Genomic DNA, 27,183 nt, shown 5'->3' with positions numbered 1-27,183 from the left:
GTAGGCAGAGTTAGCCTGCAATACTATGTTCTAACAACTGTGCCACCATGGATCAAGGTCAGGAGTCTGGTGGCAACTCACACCTTTTATACTAAGCTATCAGCTTTCATGGGCTGCAGTTCACTTCCATAGAGTGGCTCACAAATGACGATGTCTTTAAATAAAATTTCCTGCCCCAGAAAGGTGCTGTTAGATTCTTCCAGATTTTCCCCTTCCCCCTGAACTGAGAAAATAATAATAATAATAAGTTGGTGGATTCAGTAACTGAATTTCCACTCTGGCAGCTATGTGGCAACTTTCAATTAACGAGCATCTGGACTGGTTTCATTAATACTTTTCCAAAAAGGAAAGGCATGTTGCACAAATTGATAGCTAATGTGATACAGACGACAGCAGTTGGAATTAATTAGAGGTAGAAGTTTGTTGTAGAGTCAACCACTTTCTTTCCACTACCTCCTACCCTTCTCTCTTTTCAGTTGTCTCAAGGGAAGCTCTTCAAGTCAGAGAAATGCTGATAATAATTAAAGATGTCTCCAGTGGCAGTGATGTCCAGCTGGATGTTTCACTACAGAGAACGATAAAATAATAATGGTTAATTAGTAATACCAGGGTAAGCACACAAAGGTGCCAATCACATGCCTCTTGAAGCTGGCCATGAACTATGGAATTAGACTCAGAAGCAGTGACAAGGTGGACTTTTCCAAAACACAGTCTTGATTTTTACCAAGAAGCAAACTTGCCATCGCTAAGGATGCTTAGATAAATTGATTCTAAACCAAGAGAGATATCCCAGCCCCCAAATTCCAGCAGCCTTAGCTAACAGCTAGATTTTTCTCTGTTCTTTTTTTACAGTATATCACTTTCACCAAAGGTGGGATTCTACCAGTTTGAATCGGTTCGGGTGATCCGGTAGCTCCGATGATCTGCTGGGAGCGAACCAGTTCACTCCGACGATCAGCTGAGCCCGCCTGCCCGCCCCTGCGCTTTACTTACCTTTATCTTCGCAGCTGAGCGTATTGGGGTGCCTCAGCTGTTTTAATTCCCTAGCACTAATGCAGAAGGTGATTTTTCATTGAACTGTGTATGCACGCAAAGCGCAAGATCACCGAACCAGTTGTTAAACCGGAAGGATCCCACCACTGACCTTCACTTGCTGAATAAATAGAAGCCTACATAAATTTGAAATTCATTCTTAGGAGAAGAGAGAACCTTCTGCACATTTCCTTTGGAAAATTCAAAATCTAAGCATAAATAAAATAAAAATATGCCTACTGAAAACAACCCAGTAAGATTCCACTGATGGTGAAGTGGCAGATAACACAATTCCTCATCTTCCTTTTTTTTTTTTTTTTTTTTTTTTGAGTTTTCTTCCTCGCTACTTTCCTTGGAACATCTAGCCCCAACACAAAATATTATTATTTTGCCCTAATTTTCCTTCTCTTCAGGGACAGAAAATATGATTTGCATGCAGAAAAATGCTGCAAGTTCGTTTATGATCTGAGTTCAAGAAGCTGACATTCACCTATATACTGTGAAGGCTGAAGCTAACAAGACTAAAAGTGAATCTGAGATCAGACAGCATCATTAGAAAAAATATTGTTCAAGGACCCTTAGCATCGAAGACAAAGAAACAGAAAAAAAAAATCTGTTGCTACATAAAGTGCAGAAAGCGACATAGGAATTAAACTCTGGCTAGGTTTCTAGAGTCGGCAGTAGCTGTTCTTCATCTGTATAATGTCTTCTCATCTGCAATCAAGGCAACTTATCTATCTATATTCCACCTCCTGGAATATTTTGCTGCTAAACTCCTGAGTACGTTCCAAAGAGGAAGATAGATAAATTTGCCCTGCCCAGAAGAAGGCTCTGACAATAGGACCTTCACAGTTTATCATTTAGTATCACAATATCTAAACTATCACTTCTCTATTGTTGTTCTTGTTGTTGTTACATTAGCCAGGAGATCACAGTGCTATTACAGAGTAGTCGTTTGGCTGCCAAGGTACCAGCTCTATAGTAGGAAATGCTCTCACACTTCCCAAGGTGTGTCACAGAAGAGCAAATTGGCTTCAGACCAGAAAGAAAGACTGTCTCTTCCATTCTAGGCCCTCTCCCTTCCCCAGAGCCACCGTGTAAACAGACATTCGATCCGGGAAGGTTCAGAACCAGCAGAAATCTGACTGACTGCATAGAGCACCAATTCATCTCCTCATCAAAGTGGTACCTATTTATCTACTTGCATAGAACATGCTTTTGAATTGTTAGGTGGACAGAAGTTGAGGCGAGTGACGGGAGCTCACCACACCACACAGTGCTAGTACTCGAACCACTAGAGCAGAGCAGAGGTGGTATTCAGCACATTGACCAGTTCTGGAGAACCGGTAGCAGAAATTTTGAGTAGTTCGGAGAACTGGTAAATATCACCTCTGACTGGCCCTGCCCACATCTACTCTCAGCCTCCTGAGTCCCAGCTGATCGGGAGGAAATGGGGATTTTGCAGTATCCTTCCTCTGGAGTGGGGTGGGAATGGAGATTTTATAGTATCCTTCCCCTGCCATGCCCACCAAGCCATGCCTACCAAGCCACACCCACAGAACCAGTAGTAAAAAAAATTGAATCCCACCACTGGAGCAGAGACCATGTCCAGCATCATTAAGCCATTGAGCCACTGAGCCTCCACCTCTTCTCACTCATAGTCTGATAATCTTCAAGAGCTCTGTTCCATGCCCCCCTCCCCCCCACAGAGGCATTGCAAGATGCTATCCAAGAGCAAGCCTTCTCAGTCCCAGTATGTCTACAACTCTCTTATTCTGTTGTCTAATTCTCTTTCTAAGCAACATTCTCATGGACATCTCTTTGACAAAATGCATTGAGTGGATATCAAGAAATAACCTTTTTACTATGCAGCAAAGAGCAGGTCTTTTCACTGATCATGGAGAAGCTTGTAGGTGGATGACTGCATAATCATCTCCCAAAACTTCTATCAATCTGGAAACCAGTCATTATCGGAACTTCCTCTCCACCTGATGTTTTCCTTCATCTAGCAAGAAGAGTTTTAGTTTTGATGGATATTAATCATTTTAATCAGCAAGTCGAGGCTGTTGCTTTTCTTGCTTTAATATACTGTACTAGATTTTAATTATTGTGTTTTATTTCATATTCTAATTTATTTAGAATTTTATGTGATTTTAAGCAAATTGCCTTGGGAAAATCTAATTTTGAAGGGCAGCAGACACAGTTTAATTCAATTCCTACTCTAGTGGGCATCTCCTTCTCTCTCTCTCTCTCTCTCTGTATAACTGTGATGAGCAGTTTGTTTTTCATCTTTGACTGCTAGAAATCTGTTCTGCTCCTAACCTTACAGAAGTGAGAAAAAAATTCTCCCTTCATATCCTTTTTAAACAACAGCAATAATTGTAATGGAAGGGAATATAGGAAGGGTGGGTTCTACTGACTTTTACTACCGGTTCGCATTGTGCCCGTGCGTGCATGCGCAGAAGCTTCTTCACACGCGCTTATCACTTATGATGACGTCCAGGTCAGTGGGCGGAGCCTCCCGCCGGTTTTACTACTGGTTCTTGCGAACCAGTCCGAACCGGGGGCAACCCACCACTGGAATATATTATATAGAATATAGCAGTGGTGAAATGTAAAATTTGTGACTACTGGTTCTGTGGGCGTGGCTTGGTGGGGGGAAGGTAATATGACTGAGTGGGTGTGACCAACTTTTTTTTTACTTTTAAAACCATTTTTTCTACAACCTCTTCGGCTGAAGAGGTTGTAAAAAAAATGCTTTTAAAAATAATAAAAAAAAGTCTCTGATGATTGCACGGCTCAGCTGGGCATGGGGTTGGCCAGGGATTTTTGCTACTGGTTCTCCGAACCACCCGCCCCACTCGCTACTGGATCGGGTGATCCAGTCCGAACTGGGAGCATTTCACCCCTGGCCCTGCCCAACCCATCCCGCCCCTCCCAGGAGTCCCCACACAGCCCATTTTGTATGGAGGTAAGTGCAGGACATGTGCAGCGGCTCAGGGAGGGTGAAAAATGGGCCTAACAGAAGGTCAGGAAGGTCAGAAATGGGCCTGTTTTCAGCCTCCAGAGAGCCTCTGGAGCCGGGGAGGCCATTTTTGCCATCCCGGAGGCTCAAGGAAAACCTTCAGAGTCCGGGGAGGGCAAAAATGCCCCCCACCCACTGTGGTGCATGAGGCTGACTAGGCCACGCCTAGCATGGCCACGCCCACCCAGCAGCTGGGCAGAGAACCCCTTGCTAAAACTTTTGAATCCCACCCCTGGTTGTTCTGGTCTGAACTGAATGCGGTAGTCTAGGGAGTGATGTAGCTCAATGGAAAATAGAAAACAACAATGACTTATGTTGATATTGATTATACAACTTCTTCTGATGCAACCTAGGATTATATTTGTGTCTTTGTTTTATATCTGCTTCCTGCTGTCAGCTGTTTAGCAAAACACCCATTATTTTTGCATATACCACAAGCCAGCATGGTTTCTGCCATCCTAAATTCATGCCTATATCCCAAACGTAGGACGTTGCATTTTGAAATTTATCTTGTTGGTTTCTGCATGTTGTTTTCTGGTTGTCAACACCTTCATGAATCTTTATTTTTTGCTATTTTTGTGTTGCGCACATATTTGATTATCCTATTTTCTAACCCTTCATCCGAGTCATTTAAAATATGTTGAACAGCATGAGACCTAGGACAAATGATATTCTATTTGACAGTTCCTTCCAATCTGATGCCAAGCCACGGGCATATTCCCATATTAACCAACAGCTTCTTTAAAAATGCAAAGAGAGGAAAAATCAAAATTAAAAAAATACATCACAATTACAATTCATATTGAGTGGATAACGGATAGCAGTTTGCTAGTCTTCTCTCACATGTTCCTTCTCCCCGTCTCTCCTTCTCCTTATGGTCTTTGAATGGGGACATAATGAGTTGCCATCATTTTGCCATGTTACATATGTTAAGAGCGGATACTGATTTCTATTCATCACAATCTTCTCCTCCACCTATCAAGTTCTACTCTTTAATGAGCTGGGAGCCAATCAATAATTCATTGCTACATGAATAACTAGGGGATGATAACTACTTATTTGGAAAGATGTAATCAGAACTCATTCTCTCTCTTACTTACCAGTTCCTCCTAATTCCTAGGTAATCCAATAGACTTGACGTACAGTAGGCATCAAAAGAAATCTTAAACAAGAAGCTAGGCTGGATCAGCATGTAGTAGAAAGAGTATAATCATTCCTCGAGGCACAAAGCTTTTTTTTTTTAATGTTATGAATTCCTATTGTGGTGTTAGGCTGGGAAGCTACTTTTTTAAAAAAATCCATATCATTAATCCTGATGACATATGTGCAACAGGGAAGGCAGGAATGCTTTGGATGGAATAGAGAGTCATCACTACACAGTAATTCACATTCTTTCACATTAAAACAATTTAATCTGAAGTCTTTTCGGATTATATGTCCAAGCTGCATTGTGGGGATGGATTGTGTGAAATCATCCCAATTTGTTCTACCAGTTCAAATTTTTCCGTACTGATTAAAAGTACGTATCTTTTTTAAAATCTCTCAAAGTCGGGTTGACCTATGGTAACCCAAGAAAACATGCCAGTGAAATTCTGTAGAGAAGATGATCCGCTATCTGCCATGCTTTGAGAGGACAATAGACATGGATTTTCTTCATCCTAATATGCCCTGGATCTCTAAGATATCGGTTCCCATAACTCCTCTTTGGCTATAGTACTCAGATTTATGAATGCTGCAGTCCCAATATTACTGGGGTTATATAAAGTTGAAAAAGATGGGTATGCCCCCCCTTTACTGTACATAATCATAAAAAAGAGCCCTCAAATAGATTTAGTTAAACACTGAAGATCCATTGCTAATCATACATAGACATTTCAGTTGATATTAATCCTATTTACATGACATTCAAAACTACAGTGCCTCTAAAGAAAGGATAATAATAATAAGTCTTTTGTACCCTATTGGTTGAGCAGTTTATTATTCTGTAAGTTTTCTCAGACTCAGACCTATGGAATGCTATCCTGAGAGAGGAAACTCCTCCCTCACTCTCCCTCCCTCCCTCCCTTTCCCTCTCCCTCTCCATCACTATGTGTCTCGGTCTGTCTGTCTGTCTGTCTGTCTGTCTGTCTGTCTGTGTCTATCTATCTATCTATCTATCTATCTATCTATCTATCTATCTATCTATCTATCATCTATCTATCTATCTACCTATCTACCTGTCTACCTATCTACCTATCTACCTACCTATCCATCCATCCATCCATCTATACACATACACATATATAACTTATACTGACAAAATAATGAACATGTATAGTATGGTTAAAGAAAAAATAACCACCACCATAATCACTATTTAATCACTATTTAAATCTTCTAATGAATTCTAGCTTTGTAGTCCACATTGAAATGGGCCTTTGGAAAAAAGATATTTTTCAAAATCAGCTCCTTTGAGTTTAGTAAGAGAGTATCTTTGAGAAACGTCTATGTGGATTCTCAATCATCCAGGTGCTTTTCCAAACGACAACTGGACTTTCTTGGTTTTTTTCTTTGAAAATGTTTCGCTTGTCAGAACTGAAGAAGCTTCTTGGATGAGAAGTGAAACATTTTCAAGGAAAAAACCAAAAAAAGTCCATTTGCCTTTTGGAAAAGCACCTTTGGGACTATCTTGAGGAATGGAAGCATTTCCACCCCAGCTTTTTGATGTTGCTATTTGTAATACCTGATTTGTGTCTTTTGATTCTTTTGCACAGGGACAAACTACGGTACTTTTTTCAGATGATCCATTGAGCCACCATAGCTGATTTCCATAACTAGGCCTCCATTTTTATATAATTTAATACCACTCCCTTGTGAAGTCATTTCAGCCAGGGGTGGTATTCACTTACCTTCGCTACCGGTTCGCAAATGTGAGCGCAAGCCTTCTGCGCATGCGCAGAGGGTCAAAAATGGGACGTGATGATGTCCAGGCAGGTGGGCGGAGCCTCCCCCAGCCACCGCTACTGGTTTTTCCCAAACCGGATAGACGCAGCTGAGTACCACTACTGATTTCAACTACTTACTATCACCGCAACTTCCACCAGTAAACTCCAATGTCAGTGGCTGGCTTTATACTTTTGAGTGCTTAGGAGTTATGCTTAATTAGGAACCCTTGTGGTGCAGAGGTTGGAATGTCGATGCCGTATTGCAGGCTAACTCTGTTGACTGCCAGCAGTTCGATCCTGACCAGCTCAAAGTTGACTCAGCCTTCCACCCTTCTGAGGTCGGTAAAATGAGGACCCAGATTGTTGGGGGCAAGATGCTGGCTCTGTAAACCACTTAGTGCTGTAAAGCACTATGAAGTAGTATATAAGTCCAAGTGCTATTGCTATTAATCTTTTGCCTCTGTGTTCAAATTTATTATCCAAGAAGCGGAACAGAAGACGTTTCCGCTGAGCCTGGCTCTGCCCCAGAATTGCTCAGTGCTTTTGTGCAATTACTTTCTTGCCGTGGCTGCGTCCTTCTGCCGTCATCGTCTCCTGTGACTCATAAAATGGGTCTGTCTCACCCTCTTGCCACATTTGTGCAATAACATGTGCAAAGCTTTTTAGAAATCCTCTTAAGAGGAAACTAAATATTGATTATTATTCATACAGCAATTATTGTTGCTTTCAGGGAAGAAGATTTTTGCTGTCATTGAAAATGCTAGCAGCATCTAAGTAGTTACATTTAAAGACTTGAAGGAGGTCTGTCAGTTGGATCAACACTTTTTTTTTAAGGATAGTTTGCATTTATCTCCACTGTTTCCTTGGCATCCTAGTCCTCATTCCCGAAAACCATTTCCCCCCCCCCCCGCCCATTAAGGAATAAGCAATTCTTCTGAGATTCACTAAGGGAATTTTCTACATTCTAGCCAATGAGCTGTGGTGGCACAGTGGTTAGAATGCAGTGTTGCAGGCTAACTCACTGCTCACTGCTACAGGTTCGATCCTAACCAGCTCAAGGTTGACTCAGCCTTCCATCCTTCCGAGGTCAGTAAAATGAGGACTCAGATTATTGGGGGCAATGTGCTGACTCTGTAAATCGCTTAGAGATGGCTGTAAAGCAGTGGTGGTATTCAGCCAGTTCTATCTGGTTCAGGCAAACCAGTAGTGGCGGTGGGAGGCTCTGCCCACCCAGCCGGATGTCATCACATCCCGTTTTTGACGCTGTGCGCATGCATGGAAGGTCCTGTGCATGTGCGGAGGAGTTGCATGCGTGCGCGCACTCACATTTGTGAACTGGTAACGAAGGTAAGCTGTAAAACACTATGGAGCGGGAGCAATATATACATCTAAGTGCTCTTGCTATTACTTGCCCCAATTATCCTCGTCCAAAGTAAAGTTCTCTACAAAATGGTTTCTCGAAATTATTCCTCCTTTTTGTGGAACACAAGTTTGGTGAGACACTTTAATTGCTCTAAAGTGAGAAGAAGTTCTTTGGCAGCTTATCGGAGAATGAGGATTTCTGCAGTATTATTTTATAGCATATACTGTATTTATGGATATGTTGATAAGAAAAGGAATCACTCTGGATTTTTTTTGCATCAAGGATGCTTTTATACAATCTGTTTATGGGCAATTTTTAAATCAAGATGAGAACGTTTATAGCTATTTACAGACCTATTATGTAAAGGAAGGAAAATTTATCAGGTGTTTTTTTTTTCTTTTCTTTTCAACATCCAGCCAGGGTGGATTTTTTTTTTTTTTAATGTTTAATGTTGGAAAAAGACAGTGGATTTTTTATTTTTAACAAAAAAATAAAATAGAATGGAGAGTGAATACCAAATGAAAGGATATGTAAGCATTCAGCACTGACATAAACTAGAATATATTAGGAGTAAATGGGGTGGAGCAACGGCAAATATAGTATAACATCAGTGTTCTTTTTTTCTTTAGTCTTTCTTGAGAAAACTTGGAGACGAATTGAGCAGTGTGTGTGTGTGTGTGTGTATTTCCCCCATTTTTCAAAAGTAATGGTTTAAGAGAAACCACAGGGAATATACCCATCACTAATTTTATGAATTTAGATTATTTTTATCCTATAGCTGCCTTCTTTGAGCCTATGTGGATAATAAATTTTAAAATATGCAGTTATGTTACACTGAAAGAATTTAGTGACCCTGGGGTGCTACAGAAATTGTGCAGGTCTGCAATGATGGGCATATCCACTTGTAAAGAGGCAAACACACACGCTCAACACATATACCCCCAAATCAAGTCTTTTGCAAGGTGTCAATTTGCATGAGGAAAATTCTCAGCCCAGAGTGAGCTATCTGATACCACTGAAGTATAAAAACGCTCTCAAATCTTTCCTTGATAATAAGGAGATACCTGAGAATTCTCTCTTGAGTTGAAGGTTTCAAGAAGGACTTGGCAGATAAAAAAATAATTTTCCTCCAATAAGGGGGAAAATAGGGAGCTTTGAAAAGGATCTCCTTTCTGAATCACAATTGGTTTATCCATTTCAAGAATTCCTTTCCTATCAGTGATCATCTCTGCCTGTCAAGCTTAGCTCTGAGGAATCCTTGATGAGAGCAACCCTGAAGCTGGCGTGAACACAGCGGAAGCCTGAGGCAAAAATTTTTCAAGATTAACATCTGGAACATTGAGGTGACATCCACACCCAGCCTCTTGGCCTCCTTCCTTAAGGGGCCTTGAAACCTGGCTCTGCCATTTGGTCAGAGGCAGGCCATCGACGGGGACAGGTCATACTGGAGGTGATTGATGGATTGAGAGAAGACTTTACCTCCTTGTGTGTACCTTGCTGTCTTCCTTGTCATATTCATTAGTTGTAATGTTAATACTTAGAATATTAATGTTTTAATCTTTTACCTTGTTGTTTTTACTCTGTTGTAAGCCACCTAGATAAATAATAAATAAAAATAAGGATCCTGCAAAAAATAAGGATCCTTGGGTAGCTATCAGAAGCTGGGCTCAGAGTAAGATCACCTTCTTAACAGAATAACAGAGTTGGAGGGAACTCTGGAGGTCTTCTAATCCAACCCCCTGCTCAAGCAGGAAACCCTATACCATTTCAGACAAATGGTTGTCCAATCTCTTCTTAAAAACCTCCAGTGTTGGAGCACTCACAACTTTTGGAGGCAAGTCGTTCCACTGATTAATTGTTCTCACTAGCAGGAAATTTCTCCTTAGATTGGTTCTCTCCTTGATTAGTTTCCATCCATTGCTTCTTCTCTGGCCTTCAGGTGCTTTGGAGAATAGTTTGACCCCCTCTTCTATGTGGCAGCCTGTGAGATATTGGAAGACTGCTATCTTGTCAGAATGTAGCTGAAAGTCATCAAAACTAAGTCATTAATAAATTTATCTTAATCCCTTTTGAAAACTACAGAACTAATCATTAGCAGAAATTAGGGTTGCCAGGTCTGCTTCCAAAAAATAGCGGACAAGTGGGGGGGGGTGTTAAGTAGTAAAAAAATTTACAATTAAATTATATATTTTCTTACAAACATTTTAACTCGCCATTTCAGTCGACACAAGCTACAATACATTTTAAAAATGTGAACTGTACATAATTTTATAATATATTTTTATTTTAATCTCATCATTAATTTTTTCGGAGAATCGAGTTCAATGGATATTCGATCTTTGTCTCATTCTAATTTATGAAAAAAAAGACAAAACATGATTCTCCTATCCTTATTCTCTTAGACTGTACAGCTTTAGATTACGTACCATTTCATCATAAAGCTTTTGAATAAAAAAAATGTCCACTATTTTGTGAAAAAAAATAGTGAACATAATGTGAAAAAAGCGGACTGTCCGCTCAAATAGTGGACACCTGGCAACCAAATACATTTTTTTAAAAAAAAATCTATAAAAACTCATTCCTGTCTCTTATGCTGTGGGTCCGTTGAAACATCCAGGAAACCTGGGCTATGGGAGAATTCTGATATAACAGCCATCCGTTAGTGGTCTGATTTATCTATCAAATTGGTTGTATTTATCCTATTCCCTCCATATTTTGTTTAGACCAAATCTGTTGCTTTGCATTGTCGGCTGACTGAAGGCAGCTGCCTCCAGTTTTCATAACATAAGATGTGCATATCTCCCAGCAGGAGAGCTCCATCAGCAATGCAGTAAATAAATAAACTGAAGGAAATATGTTATTGCTTTCATATCCAGTGTCTAAACCCATTTCAGACAATGAAAGCGGAATACTGGAGGAAACAAACACACAAACACACATCAGAACCTAAGTGGTCTGTCTGCCACCTAGAGATGCCACCAAGGTCTAGCATACAAGCATTAACAGAATGGCTTTAGAAGAACTTGATGCGTTGAATAAAATCTCACAAACAACCATGAAAAAAAAAAGAGAGAGAGAAGCTTTTGATTCGGCATACCTAACAGGGGATCTTTGAAATTTCATTATTCTTAAATATAATTGATTCCAACCCATAGCACTGAAAAAAGCCTGTCCCTCTGAAGACCTCCACCTTTTTAAAAAATACACATTTGTATTTTTAAAAAAAAATACAGGGAAAGTTATTTTGCGCTTTACAATATTCACTGACAGCTGACAAATGACCAGTGTTCTATAGAGAGGAAAATATTAACGAATTCCCACCACTGAAGAACAGTTTTTGAAATTAATGGAATTGGCAGAGATAGCAAAACTAGCTTTCTCTGAGGAAAGGGCGAAAGCCAATCTAGATTTGTTTCTGTTCGAAGACCACTTTTGGACTTCTTCCTTGAGAAAGATAAAAATGAAGTTTCACTATTCAGGGATCAGGATTTGACTATTTGATTTGTTACGATTATAGAAATATTGTGTATTTTGCTCTTATTAGAAATGTACACTGTATATTTATATGTTTAAGCCTAGAATAAGAGGATACATACATGCATACGTACATATAAGCATACATACATACACATACACACACACACACACACACACACACACACACTCATTGATTCATTGATTCATTGATTCATTCATTCATTCATTCATTCATTCATTCCCTGTCTGGGGAATTCTGGGAGCTGAAGCCCACATCTATTCAAGTCACTAAGATTGAGAAACAATGGTCTAAACTCTAGTCCTTGAATCAACTTCCTTGTTGTGTTGAATAGAATTAGAATAGAATAGAATAGAATAGAATAGAATAGAATAGAATAGAATAGAATAGAATAGAATAGAATAGAATAGAATAGAATAGAATAGAATAGGATTCTTTATTGGCCAAGTGTGATTGGACACACAAAGAATTTGTCTTTGGTGCATATGCTCTCAGTGTACATAAAAAGACAGGATACAATTCATAAAGAATTGTTTAGAGACAAGGATAGCCTTGTCTATGTAGGAGAAGAAGAGACTGAGCTGGAAGGCAGGGTTAAATGTGTCATCAATTTGGAATCATTGCATTGTCACAAAAACCTAAGTCCAGCTCTTCCCCAATGAATTTTATTCCCCCTTATATGGCATCAATTTAGCTTTGACCATTTAGCTGACAAGATTCTTGTATTAGAAGTAGCAATAATAAACTCTTCCATGCTTTGAACTCAACAAATACTTCTGGTTATTTTCCCCCTGACAGTCTACCTATCACCACTCTGCTAAAAGTGCCCTATATTCTCAAACTCCAGAAGATGGTAAGCAGTCCCACCAAATGTGGTTGAGTTTGATTGGAGGGTTACAGATACAGTTAAGCAAAGCAGCCACCTCACTTACCACCCAAATCTGCAAAGTACTTTTTGCACGGCATATAAGAAGCAGAAATAAATCTTTTTTTGTGAATGCGACCTCTCCACTTACCTTATTATAATACTTAATGACATTCCCATAAAATAGTTATGACTGCATTTTATTTTGCTTTCACGGAAACAAAAATTCAGATTGATCCTATTGGTTCGCTCTAAAGAGAAACCCGGGCTCATAGTACCACATGTGGTGGACGTGTGTAGAAGCCAAAAGATACTGGACTAAAATCCACACATGGTTGGAAAAAATGACAAAAAAAACACATAGACTTTAAACCAGAGATCTTTTTATTAGGGATTGTACCAGAAATATACAATAGAGAATTGAGATACTTAATTGTTAATGTGTTAACAGCAGCTAGAATTGTGTTTGCTAAAAATTGGAAAAATAAGAAAATACCAACACAGGGTGAAGTTATTAAGAAAATTATGGAATGTGCTGAAATGAACAAATTGATATTTGAAATTAGAGAACACGAAGACAAACAATATTATAAGATATGGGATTTATTTTATCAATGGCTAGATAATAAAACATGGAAATGAAATAGGGATGAGACTATTAGAACATAAGAATGGTAGAAATATACAAAATATAATATAAAGTGGTATGACTATTGTTGATTGAGGACAAAGAAATGAATGTTATAATATAAATAATTGAAAATATTTTTAATGAAAAGAGATTAATTAGGATTATACTACAAAGATACTTATTAGATTAGTAAAATGAGAAATTAAATAATTAGTAAGTAATGAATATGGTGAGGAAGTACAAAAGACTTGTAACCAATTGACACACCTTTTGCAATTGTATGGATGATGGATTTATGTTTTTATGTTTTGTCTTAAAATAAAAAAAAAATTCTTTCAAAAAAAGAGAGAGAGAGAAACCCCTACATGAGCAGCTAAGCATTAGAAAGAGGAGCAAAGAAGCAAGCTAATTTGTATATAATTCCACCTCCATGATGTAGTATCCAAAAATCACATGAAATTTCAATGAATTCTCTGAGTAATATTCTAGAACAGTTCTTCTCTGGAATAAAGGCTACACTGGGGGTTCTGATTTACAAAGCAGGAATAGATTTTAAAATAAGCTCAACAGACTTAAACAGGCATTGAGCTGGGAGGAAAGAAAAAAAGCATCCCTTTAATCAATCTTTAACCAAACACCCTGTTTTGTAGGAACAAGTGTGCCATCAAAGAAGGTTAACTAATCAGCATTCAGCCCTCTTGTATAAGCCATGTTATTTGGTTATAGCTAATTCTCCTTGTTCCATGCACGCTGTTCTGAACAATAATTCAATGCAGCTGGGTTAGGAAGCACCTTGTTATTGACAAAAGAACAGTTACTGCAATAAGCAGATCTCGAACTAGCAACAACTTGGTTGATTTGCAATGCCAATCCAGGCATGGATTTTTGCATTCACTTTTTTTTTCAAGTCTGTCTAAATAATGTCCTAATGGTCTCTTGAATTGGTGCATAAAATTAGATCATATTGTTTGTGGGGACCTTTGTGTTTCCTAGCCAGATTGCTGCATTGGTGAATCGTTTTCACCACAAACGAAAGGGGGGGGTCAACCTATTCTCCAAAGCAACTGAAGGCAGGACAAGAAGCAATGGATGGAAACTAAACAAGGAGAGGACCAACTTAGAACTAAGGAGAAATTTGATGACAGCGAGAACAGTTAACCAGTGGAATGGCTTGCCTTCAGAAGTTAGAATAGAATAACAGAGTTGGATGGGACCTTGGAGGTCTTGTAGTCCAACCCCCTGCTTAGGCAGGAAACCCTATACCATTTCAGACAAATGGTTATCCAATCTCTTTTTAAAAACTTCCAGTGTTGGAGCATTCACAACTTCTCAAGTTGTTCCACTGATGAATTGTTCTCACTGTCAAGAAATTTCTTCTTAGTTCTGGGTTGCTTTTCTCCTTGATTAGTTTCCACCCATTGCTTCTTGTCCTGCCCTCAGGTGCTTTGGAGAATAGTTGTGGGTATCCCATCACTGGAGGCTTTTAAGAAGAGACTGGACACTGGCTCTTGTCTGAAATAGTTTAGGGTCTGCTGCCTGAGCCGTGGGTTGGACTAGAAGACCTCTAATGTCCCTTCCAGCTTTGTTATTCTGTTATAATTGATTTTGATGCTCCTGAATCTCATCATACTCTGTTTCTTTCACAGTACCTCCGGATGATCCAATCATCATTGGAGGACCGATCATCAGTCTGCGAGCTGGAGATCCACTGAATCTGACCTGTCATGCTGACAATGCCAAACCAGCAGCAACTATCATCTGGATGAGGAGGGGGGAAGTCATCAATGGAGCAACCTATTCCAAAGTAAGGAGACCTGGCAGACACCTGGAATGGGGAAAGCAAAGATACTTTGGGTTTGCAGAGTTTTTGCCACAAGGAGCTTCTTATGAAGTACAGCTAGTTGTCAACTAAAAACCCCAATTGGGACCAGAATTGTTATTGCTAAACTAGGCAATGGCTAATGTGCCTGATTTTACTACCTATTTTGTCACGGTTCTTAAACGAATCACTGCAGTAATTAAATGAATCACGTGATCGTTAAGCAAACCTGGCTTCCTCCATTGACTTTGCTCATTGTAAGCCAGTTGAATGACAATCACAGTGATGACAATCACATGACCTCAGGATACAACCATTGTAAATACATGCCATTTGCCAAGCACTCAAATTTGATCACATGATTGTGGGGATGCTGTAACAGTGGTAAGTGGTAAGGACCGGTGGTCAGTCACTTTTTTCAGTGCCGATCTAAGTTTGAACAGTCAGTACATGAATGGTTGTAAGCAGAGATGGTATTTAGACAGTTCGTACAGGTTCAGGCAAACCGGTAGCGCTGCGATCATTTGGCCCCACCCACCCACCCTTGCTCCATCCTGTCCTTTATTTCCTGCTTTGTAGCTCATCTCAATCGCACAGCACAGTTGATTCCGCCCTCCCTCGCTGTTCTACTTACCATTGCTGACTTGGAAGGTAAGCAGCTGAACTTCTAAATGCTCCATTTTCAGCACTGCACACAAGCGCCTCAAGTGCGTGCATGCGCAAAGCGCACACTCACTGAACCGGTTGTTAAACCAGCAGCATCCCACCACTGGTTGTAAGTGAAGGAGTTTGTTTAGATCCATTCTTTTCGGAGATCTCAGCCCACATTCTTTCTATCACACAACTCATGGCATCACATTTGTCATTCCATCCCAGCACTGAATCCAGACTTGCTTAGTTTTAGAAAAGAGGGAGAATTATATGCCGTTTTATAATGCTCTGGGATCTTCATTTTGAAGAACAATAGAAGTAGAATAAGCAGTTGGAATAATGCTATTTTCTCTACATCGTAGTATAAGAAGCTCAAGTGATACAGGGCAGGTGCTCAGCAGGAACACCAGAATGGATAAATGTACTATTGTTTCATATACTATGTTGCATGAAATCTATATATGCTCCTATATCAGGGGTGTCAAACTCAATTTCATTGAGGGCTGCATCAGGGTTTGTTTGACCTTGAGGAGCCGGGTGGGCGTGGCTGGGGTGGGCATGGCCAGCTTGACGTCACTCGTGTTGGGAGCACCTGTGGGGGCCCTGGCAGGGCTGGGGGATCCATTGTCTCCTTCCTTCCTTCCTTCCTTCCTTCCTTCCTTCCTTCCTTCCTTCCTTCCTTCCTTCCTTCCTTCCTTTTCTTCTTTTCCTTCCCTCTTCCTTCTCCTTTGTTCTTCAGAGGCACCACAGGCCAGTCCTTTGCTGTTTCCAGGGCGGCCCCGCCGGCCAGATCTAAGCACCTTGTGGGCTGGATCCAGCCTGTGGGCCTTGAGTTTGATACCCCTGTCCTATAGTGTATGAAATCTAAATGATCAATAGGCACCCACCACCTGCATTCCACAAAGGCTGGGTTGATGCCAAGTCACTGAGACCCAAACATGGAGACAAGCAAAGACAGAACTGTAAAACCAAGGATTTTGGACAAAGCAAACTTTATTCAAGGCAAATTGTCCCCATTGCAGCTGGAGAAGCCATAAGCTAGACTGCCTACCTTCCTTTGGTCTCCAGCTGACCATTTTGCGAATATGACACTAGGCTATAATTTCCGAAAGAGTGCTCGGTGCCTGAGTGCAGCATTATATTAGTTTCTAAGAGTTTTATTTCCACTGTAAAGAAAACTCTGCTGCTGAAAATACCACCAAGGTGCCTCTCAGGCAGGCAAAAAGCAGGAGACCTGAGGGAGCAAAGACTGTGGAAAGTAATAGCTCTCACCTCTGCATATTATAAGCTGCCATCTCAGAGATGTCAGCCTCACCTTCGTGCCTCTTGGCACCACTTTTATCTTGGGCTGCCTTGAAGTTTTTATTATTGCAGGAGTGGAAATCGAGGTTCATGTGATTTTGTTGTATGTTTGTATTTGGATGGCAAGAAGATGCCACTTTCCTGTTAAGTGTCATTGCTCATTGTTGATGTGGCTGATTGAAAGCAAGAAGGCAGAAGGAAGGAGCTTAAGATACCTAGCAACAAACATGATGATGGTGAAGAATGCTTAGTAAATTGGCTCAGCTGTGAATATCAAAGACTATCCTGAAATAATGTAAAAAAGATGTGGAGACTCTAGAAAGAGTGCAGAGAAGAGCAACCAAAATGATTAGGGGACTGGAGGCTAAAACATATGAAGAATGGTTGCAGGAACTAGGTATGTCTAGTTTAATGAAAAGAAGGACTAGGGGAGACATGATAGCAGTGTTCCAATATCTCGGGGGCTGCCACAAAGAAGAGGGAGTCAAGCTATTCTCCAAAGCACCCGAGGGCAGGATAAGAAGCAATGGGTGGAAACTAATCAAGGAGAGAAGCAACCTAGAACTAAGGAGAAATTTCCTGACAGTTAGAACAATTAATAAGTGGAACAACTTACCTGCAGAAGTTGTGAATGCTCTAACACTGAAAATTTTTAAAAAGACGTTGGATAACCATTTGTCTGAAGTGGTGTTGGGTTTCGTGTCTGGGCAGGGGGTTGGACTAGAAGACCTCTGAGGTCCTTTCAAATTCTGATATTCTATTCTATTCTATAAATCTGATGAGAATCTGTAGTCCAATATAGTCTGGAGTTTAATTCACCATATCTGAAAAACACCCAGTTGGACAGAACTGGCCTGTTCTTATTAGTCCCTCCTTGCTGGCTTCAGGCTTCTGGCAAAATCATTTCCAGTGATTTCTTCCCTGGAAATCTTAATGATCTGAGTGTCAACTTTGAACCGAACCTGGCCACAGTCATTTTTCTGTTCCTCAGTTGCCACACAGAGGGGGAAGGAGGAGGGAAGGAGGTTGGGATGCCTTACTAGACACAACAGAGAGCTTTCTCATGAGAACCAAGGTCATCTCTACTGGCAACAGATAAGGTCAGGGAAGGAGTGCCTGGAGAGCCCACCAATTAACTCAATTGGCCAACGTGACTTGTGACATTTGGAGATGGGGTTATTTCCTATTTTAATTATATTGAAACAGCGAGAAAGATTTAGAGCTGGTTTTCCTTTGAAGCTTTGCCGATATGATGTACTCAATAAAGATCTTTGAGGAAAGTCCCAGTCTCAGAGTTCTGATTTGCTTGGGTTCATTAGTTGGAACCTTGACACTGGGATTTCCCACTGACAAAGCCTGTGATTCGGGACTCACAACCAAGGGAGTCAAGTCCAGAATCAAAGAAGGTTTGATTGCCCATGATGAGATTGTCCAAGTAAAGTCCCAGCATGGTTAGGAGAATTTCTTGGTTCTTGTTGAGAAGAACCAATCACTTCTCTAATTGGATGTTTGGAACAAATCCAGGACCTAGGAAATCTAAACAGATGGGAGAGATTCTTTTTCCCCAGCAGGGTTTGAATTCACTGTATATGGCAATTGCACACCAAACTGGGACAACCCCACATTCACACCATATCTGTGCACAGGAATTGCATGTCTTAATCCTTTGGATAGCAGATACTCAGAAGTGATTCTTTGTTTGTTTTCTTGTTGCTTTTGTTTGCTCCAGAGAAAGTGCTTCTGCTTTTGTGAACATCATATCTGATGTTGTTTGGAAGTGATCCAAAGAAAACTACTGCATACACAGATTCTTTGTGTACAATTTATAATTCAGTGGCAAAATGTCTGATTTGTATGCAAACATTCCCAGGTTCAATGGTTAACACCTACAGTAAACTCTTGTATGAAGCTCAGGAATTAGAAGATGGCTGCCAGTCGAGATTGGCAGCATTAGGCTGAATGATCAACGGTCTGGCTTAGTGTAAAGGCAACTTCTAATATTCTTATTGATATATATGCAGCTTCTGTTCCAAAAACCTCTTGGAGGCCCATAATGAGATTGTCCCTTATTCAGTGGTGAAATCCAAATTTTTTTACTACTGGTTCTGTGGGCGTGGCTTAGTGGGCATGGTGTAGCTTGGTGGGTGTGGCTTGGTGGGTGTGGCAGGGGAAGGATACTGCAAAATCTCCATTCCCTCCCCACTCCTGGGGGAAGGATATTGCAAAATCTCCATTCCCACCCCACTCTGGGGCCAGCCAGAGGTGGCATCTGCCAGTTCTCTGGACCACTCAAAATTTCCACTACCGGTTCTCCAGAACTTGTCAGAACCTGCTGGATTTCACCTCTGCCCTTATTCCATAACTGCAGATATGGTCTTCTGAATGAGACTAATGCTTCCATAAGGCAGGCCTAGTCCTCCTTCCATCAATGAGCACAAATTGAAGACGTCTATTGAGATTCTCAGTCATCCAAGTCATGGTTGTCCCCAAAGTGCTTTTTCAGGATGCAACTTAGACTACTTGCTTTTTTTTTTCTTTGAAGACGTTCTCATCCAAGAAGATTTTTCATCTCTGACAGGATCCTTCCATTCTCCACCATCCAGTCCGAGCTGAAGAAGCTTCTTGGATGAGAAGCAAAACGTCTTCAAAGAAAAAAACAAGAAGTCCATTTGCATCTTGAAAAAAGCACCTTTGGGACAAATTGAAGAAGTATTGACACATTAATCAATCTACACTAGCGAGATCAGAAGAACAGAAGAAGGCAGTAATAATATTCCACAATATTGTCTTACAGAGAGAGCCAGTTTGGTGTTGTGGTTAAGGCGCCAAACTACAAATTGGGAGTTCTAACTCCATCTTAAGCACAAATCCAGCTGCATGACCTCAGGGCAGCCATATTCTCCCAGCCCTGGGAAGAAAAAGACAAGGGCAAAATACTTCCGAAAACCTTGCTAAGAAGATGTACGGACTAGTGTAGGGTCTAGGGCAGGCAATTGTCAGGAGTCAACACTGATTTGAAGGCAACCCCAGAATTTTCCTTCTATGTAAAATACAGGTAGTTCTCGACTTACAACCATTCACTTAGGGACTGTTCAAAGTTACAACGGTACTAAAAAACAGTGACTGTCAGTTATTGCAGCATCCCCGTGGTTACGGGATCAAAAATGTGGATGCTTGGAAACTGGTTCATATTTATGACATTTGCAGTGCCCCCGGGTCTTTTGCGACCTTCTGGCAAACAAAGTCAATGCAAAAGCCAGATTCACAACTGTGTGACTAATTAAACAACTGCAGTGATTCAAGAACAGTTGTAAAATGGGGCAGAATTCACTTAAGTGTCTCACTTAGCAACAGAAACTTGGGGCTCAATTGTGGCCATAAGTCGAGGACTAGTTATACATAGAGTCCCTCTTTTTGACTTTCTATGTACTTGGTTAGTTGGAGTATCTTTGGGGCTGGGCTGCCTTCTACTATCTTCCTTCATCCCCATTTACAAAACCCATCCTTCAGGCCCTGTCCTGCTATAGCAATGGCAATAGCACTTAGACTTATATACCGCTTCACAGTGCTTTACAGCCCTCTCTAAGCGGTTTACAGAGTCAGCATATTGCCCCCAACAATTGGGTCCTCATTTTACCCACCTCGGAAGGATGGAAGGCTGAGTCAACCTTGAACCTGGTGAGATTTGAACTGCCAAATTGCATGCAGCCGGCAGGCAGCAGAAGTAGCCTGCAGTACTGCACTCTAACCACTGCACCACTGTGGCTTATTGAAGCTATCATTGAACAAACCAGTATCTGATTTACATCAATGTCCTTACTTGTTTCTCTCTGCCAGATATGATTTGCCTGCAGTATTACAAGAAGATTCTTGCTTCATTACACCCAAATCCTAAGACATTTCATTCTTCCTATCACGAGCCATCATTTAGGAAATAACCTCCGGTACACCAAAGTTGCAAGAGAAAAGAGAGTGGGAGTAGAAAAGATAAAACCTGGATTATGGAAAGCCCAACACAGATGGTGCTATTTGCACCTTGGTGTCCTCAAATCCCTTTTCTGATCTCTCGTGTTTCTTTTAGATGCCTTTGCTCACTCGTCCTGCTCTCCTTCCATGTGTTGTCTCCATTGATACGAGAAGCACATATTCTCACTTTCCAGAATACCATGAGAATACAGAAGAGCAATTAAATCAGGAGCTTAACTTTGCCTCCTGAAACTCCAGACACCAGCCAATGCTAATTAGAACCAGTACTCCCTTACCCTCATTTTGTGTTGAATTAATTCCCGTCTGGTCCATTAATATGACATTCTGCCTGCAGATTTTTCTGAGCCTGGTACAAAAATCTGCTTGCCTGCTTCTATTTAAAAGTCTACTCCCTTATGATGTAAAAAAAAAGAAGAAGAGTAGAATGCTTTCTATCCTACATATACCCAATTCCAGGCCAAGGTAAGGCTATTCAATCTCAGCATGAGGTTGCTAAAATATATACTGATATTCAGTACAGGTAATCCTCAATTAAGAACAGTTCACTTAGTGACCATTCAAAATTACAATGGCACTGAAAAAAGAGGCTTATGACCATTTTTCACACTTATGACCGTTACAGCTTCCCTTTGGTCACCTGAACAAAATTCAGATGCTTGGCAACTGACTCGTATTTATGACAATTGCACTGTTCCTGGAAACATGTGATGACCCTTTGATGACCTTCTGCCAAGCAAAGTCAAAGGGGAAGCTAGATTCACTTAACAACCATGTTATTAACTTAACAACTGCAGTGATTCACTTAACAACTCTGGCAAGAAAGATCGTAGAATGGGGCAAAATGCACTTAACAAATGTCTCATTTAGCAACATAAATTTTGGGCTCCGTTGTGCTCGTAAATCAAGGATTAGCTGTATGTGTTTTCCTAAATTGATGATTTCCAAGTGAGTTGGGTTTCCAGTCCATATATCCAACCTATCTGAGAAGATGCAGAATAATTATTCTTTAAAGGTCTCCTTTTGCAAAGCTTGCTACAAGTACATTCAGAAGATCTGCATGTACATTTATTTGGAATTACTTCAGAACCTCTTTAAGGATCCGTTAAACCAGGGGTGAAATGCTCCCGGATCAGACCGCATTGCCCGGTCCGGTAGCGATCTTGCAGGTGATTCGGCAATCCGGTAGCGATCTTCCTGGTTTTAACCAGGAAGTAATGTGTTTTTTACCTTCTGCGCATGTGCAGAAGGTTTTGCGCATGCACAGGTCTGTGCACACACATGATGCATGCGCTCCACACGCGTGCTTCCAAACCAGTATGTATTGTATGTATGTATGTATGTATGTATGTATGTATTATATATTAGATTTTAGATGCTGGGTCCTTTTTAAATACACCTAGGCAAAGAGATTTGAAAAAAATTGTCTGAATGTTTGTTGTTTGGCAGGGATTTTTTAAAAATAGATTTGCTATATATAATATTTTTTAGATTTGCTATATATTTTTTCCACTACTGAAAGACATATGGGGGAGAGAGATTTGTACTGACCAAAATTTCCTACTTTTAAACTCTGTTCCCATTATGTTACTTCATTATCAAGAGCTTAAGAGAGATAATGAGGGTAATAGAAGAATGTTCAGTATTAATTCTAAGTATGAAAAACAGGTTTTTTAAAGTGCTATGCAAAAAAATCTATTAAAATTAATTAAAGTCCAATTAAATAGCTGATGTTAGCACAACCCACCTTCCACTGCCTGAATCCCAAAACCAACCCAAATAAAAATACTAGAAGAATATAGAGAATTAATTTCCTATTTCAGGGGAGGATTAACTAATATAACTGAACAGGCAAAGGAGAACATGGACACTTGGAAAAGAAGACAGAATAATTGTATAATTTTGTATATTGTATAAAAACCTACAGTGGAAAACTGCAAAAAATATATACAGTGGTACCTCAATACTCATCCTTAGTTTGTGCTGGGAAATGCAATGAGTACCAAAAAAGATGAGTACCAAACAGTTTTTTCCCCCATAAGGAATAATTTGTTGAGTCATGAGTGGTGCAGTGGCCTAGAGGTGGAGCTCTTGCCTCACAATCAGGAGGCTGTGAGTTCAATCCTAGCGGCAGATATTTCTCTCTCTGGGCACAATGATATCAGTTGCAAACTCTGATATCAGTTGCAAACACCAACTACTGGTGACAGGAAGGGCATCCAGACAGAAAAAACTCAGGTCCATTCAGTTGCCCCAACTCCACCCTGAAGCAAGGCATTATGGGTTCATTAAAAGACAAAAAAATAATAATAATTTGGTGAATCATAAGGCAGCCGACACTGACACATTCTAATTTGTACATTGAGTAGCAAACAAACAATGAGAAATACCGGGACAAAATTTTCATCTCAAAATGTGTTGAGTACCAAATTTGATGAAAGCGGTTGAGTACCAAGGCCCCAATGTACTTAGGTCCACATGTATATTAAATTACTTGTTTCAGAATCAGAAATATTATTTTTTTCCCCCAATTGCAATACTTTCACAACAAATCTTTATTTTCAGGAACACATGCTAGCAATAATAGACAATCAATATTGTCTATAGTGCATTTTCCAAATTTCACCATAGAATGTATGAGTTATGTGACTTCCAAATTCCATTGATAATGGATTTGAAGAGTCTGCACTGAAGCCAATGTCTGGAATCAGGAAATAAATTAAATAAGGTAAATGTAGACAACAGTTTTATCAGAGGATGAGGTGCAGAAAGGAGCAGACAATTTACAAGGTCATAATACATGAAAATTGAGTGGCTACTGTTGTGAAAATCAGTCCAACAGTTAAAAAAAAAAACAGCAACAAGATATTCAAAAAAACCAGAGAATATTTTATTTTAGGGCTATTCTTCCAGATGGAGGATATAAGAACAAAAAAGAAGTCATGCCCTCCTTTTTCTGGACATCTGATAACCCTAATTGTTGCATCACTGCCATGTTCTGTGATAAGGACTCATCTATGTTCTCAATTCTCTGATCCAGACCCCTGACTAGGAGTTTGTATGTACAACAGGAGTGAAATTCAACCGGTTTGGACTGATTCGGGCGAATCGGTAGGGACGATTTGAATCGGTTCGCCGCACCAGTAAAAACCACCCCTGGTTGGCCCCGCCCATGTCTGCCAGCTCACCTGCTCGCCACTCACCCCTTCCGGTCACTCGACCCATTCAATGTTAAATGCTGCAGCAGAGAGAATCCAAACTTTTCTTCTTCCATTTACAGCGGAGCTGCGGCAGCCTGCGGCAGGGAAGTACCTGTCCCTTTAAGGTACTTCAACCCCCGGGAGGGAGGGGGCCAGGGAGGACCATAAAGGGAGCAATAGCTCTGCTGTGAATGGAGGGAGAAAAGTTCAGCTTCTCTCAGCCGCAGCTTTCACTATGAGCCCTTCTGGTGCTCATACACACATTTTTTCCTGCCGGTTCTGTGGGCGTGGTTGGTGGGGAGGGTCATGTGACTGAGTGGGCATCCACTCAGTCACAGGACCCCCACACACCAAACCATTCCCACAGAACCGGTAGGGAAAAAAATTGAATGTCACCACTGGTGTATTTAGTTATTTATTTATTTATTTATTTAATTTGTATACCGCCCTTCTCCCAGAGGGGACTCAGGGCGGTGAACAGCCAAAATTAAAAAACATACAAATACAACAGTTAAGATAATTAAAAAAGAATTAAATCATTAGCTTCCCAATTTAAAACCCCCAAATCCATAAAATTTAAAATCCCGATTAAAAACCATTTAGGCTAGGCCGGCTTGGTGGAATAAAAACATCTTCAGGGCTTTACGGAAGGTCCGGAGGTCCGGGATCAATCGTATTCCAGGAGGCAGCTCGTTCCACAGGTCAGGTGCCCCCACAGAGAAGGCTCTCCCCCTGGGGGCTGCCAGCCAACATTGCCTGACCGACGGCACCCTGAGGAGGCCCTCTCTGTGAGAGCGTATTGGCCGGTGGGAGGTTATCGGTAGCAGCAGGCGGTCTCGCAACTATCCTGGCCCTAAGCCATGGAGCGCTTTAAAGATGAGAACCAAGACATTAAAGCGCACCTGGAAGACCACCGGGAGCCAATGCAGCTCACGCAGGAGAGGTGTAACGTGGGAGCGCCACGTTGCTCCCATAATCACCCGCGCGGCCGCATTCTGCACCAGCTGGAGCCTCCGGGTGCTCCTCAAGGGGAGCCCCATGTAGAGAGTGTTGCAGTAGTCCAGGCGTGACGTGACCAGGGCATGAGTGACCGTGCACAAGGAGTCCCGATCCAGAAAGGGGCGCAACTGGTGTATCAGGCGAACCTGATAAAAAGCCCCCATCACCACAGCCGTCATATGCTCTTCTAAAGACAGCCGTGTGTTCAGGAGGACACCCAAGTTGCAAGCCCCCTCTGTGGGGGTCAGTGACTCGCCCCCAATAGCCAGTGATGGCACCAGCTGGCTATATCGGGACGCCGGTATCCACAGCCATTCAGTCTTGGAAGGGTTGAGTCAAAGCCTGTTTCTCCCCATCCAGACCCGCACGGCCTCCAGACACTGGGACATCACTTCAAGGGCATCATTGGGGTGGTCTGGGGTGGAGATGTACAACTGAGTGTCATCAGCGTACAGATGGCATCACACCCCAAAACCACGGATGATCTCACCCAGCGGCTTCACATAAATGTTGAACGGGAGCGGTGAGAGGACCGACCCTTGGGGCACCCTGCAAGCAAGGCACCTCGAGGTTGACCTCTGCCCCCCTGCCAACACAGATTGCGACTGGTCAGAGAGATAGGAGGAGAACCACCGCAAGACGGTGCCTCCCACCCCCAATCCCTCCAGCCGGCGTAGCATGATACCATGGTCGATGGTATCAAAAGCCGCTGAGAGGTCTAACAGGACCAGAATAGAGGAACAACTCCTGTCCCGAGCCCTCCAGAGATCATCCACCAATGCGACCAATGCCATCTCCGTGCTGTACCCAGGCCTGAAGCCGGACTGGCATGGATCTAGATAGATGGTTTCATCCAGGTACTGTGGGAGCTGTCGCACAACCACACTCTCCACAACCTTCGCAACAAAGCGAAGGTTGGAGACCGGACGGTAATTTGCCAAAACAGCCGGGTCCAGAGAAGGCTTCTTGAGGAGGGGCCTCACCACCGCCTCTTTCAAGGTGGGAGGCAAGAAACCCTCTCTCAAAGAAGCATTTATAATCCTCTGGAGCCAGCCTTGTGTTACCTCCCGGGTGGCCAGTACCAGCCAGGAGGGGCACGGGTCCAATAAACATATGGTTGCGTTTAACCTCCCCAGGATCCTGTCCACATCCTAAGGAGTCACAGGGTCGAACTCATCCCAGATAATATTCTCAAGAACAGCCTCAGTCAGCCCGCCAGGATCTACCCAGTCAGAGTCCAAGCCTTCCCGAATCTGAGCGATTTTATCGTGCAGATACTGTGCAAAATCCTCAGCCTGCCCTTGCAAGGGGTCTTCCCACGCTCCCTGATGTAGGAGGGAGCGAGTCACCCTAAACAAGGCGGCTCTGCCGATGCAATAAGAGCGGAAAAGTGGTTACGCTTTGCAGCTTTTATCGCCACTAGATAGGTCTTAATATGAGACCTAACTAGTGTTCGGTCGGATTCGGAGCGACTGGCCCTCCAACCACTCTCTAGGTGTCTTTTCCAGCGCTTCATCTCCCTCAGCTCCTCGGAGAACCAAGGAGCTGGGCAGGTTCGGCATCGGGTCAGAGGCCGCAAAGGCACAACTCGGTCCAGAGCACCGTCGGCCGTCCTATCCCAGGCAGCCACCAGGTCTTCAGCCAAGTCGTGAGCCAGAGTTTCAGGAACTGGCCCAAGCTCCCTCTGGAACCTATCAGGATCCATCAGGCGCCTGGGGCGGAACCACCTGGTCAGTTCCGCCTCCCTGCAGTGGGGTGCAGCGGTCAAAAAGTCCAGCCTCAGGAGAGAATGGTCTGACCATGACAGGGGTTCAGTAACTATATCCCCTATATCCAGACCACTCAGCCACCGACCAGAGATAAAAACCAGGTCCAGAGTGTGTCCTCCCGCG

General features: G+C 41.8%; 1 protein-coding gene across 3 annotated transcripts in view; it reads left to right on the top strand.

The window, feature by feature from the left end:
* The window catches only part of KIRREL3 (kirre like nephrin family adhesion molecule 3), an 847,361-nt gene that overhangs the window by 633,679 nt on the left and 186,499 nt on the right, over positions 1 to 27,183 (top strand). For all 3 annotated transcript variants that reach the window (XM_034421931.3, XM_034421932.3, XM_087876028.1), the window contains exon 5: positions 14,983 to 15,140. In XM_034421931.3, coding sequence (XP_034277822.1) covers positions 14,983 to 15,140 — 158 coding nt within the window. The remainder of the gene's footprint in view (positions 1 to 14,982; positions 15,141 to 27,183) is intronic.

This window comes from Pantherophis guttatus, chromosome 9 (genome assembly GCF_059756535.1).
Source record: "Pantherophis guttatus breed Tessera chromosome 9, ASM5975653v1, whole genome shotgun sequence".
Lineage (NCBI taxonomy): Eukaryota > Metazoa > Chordata > Lepidosauria > Squamata > Colubridae > Pantherophis > Pantherophis guttatus.
This window is presented reverse-complemented; position numbering and strand designations above follow the sequence as displayed.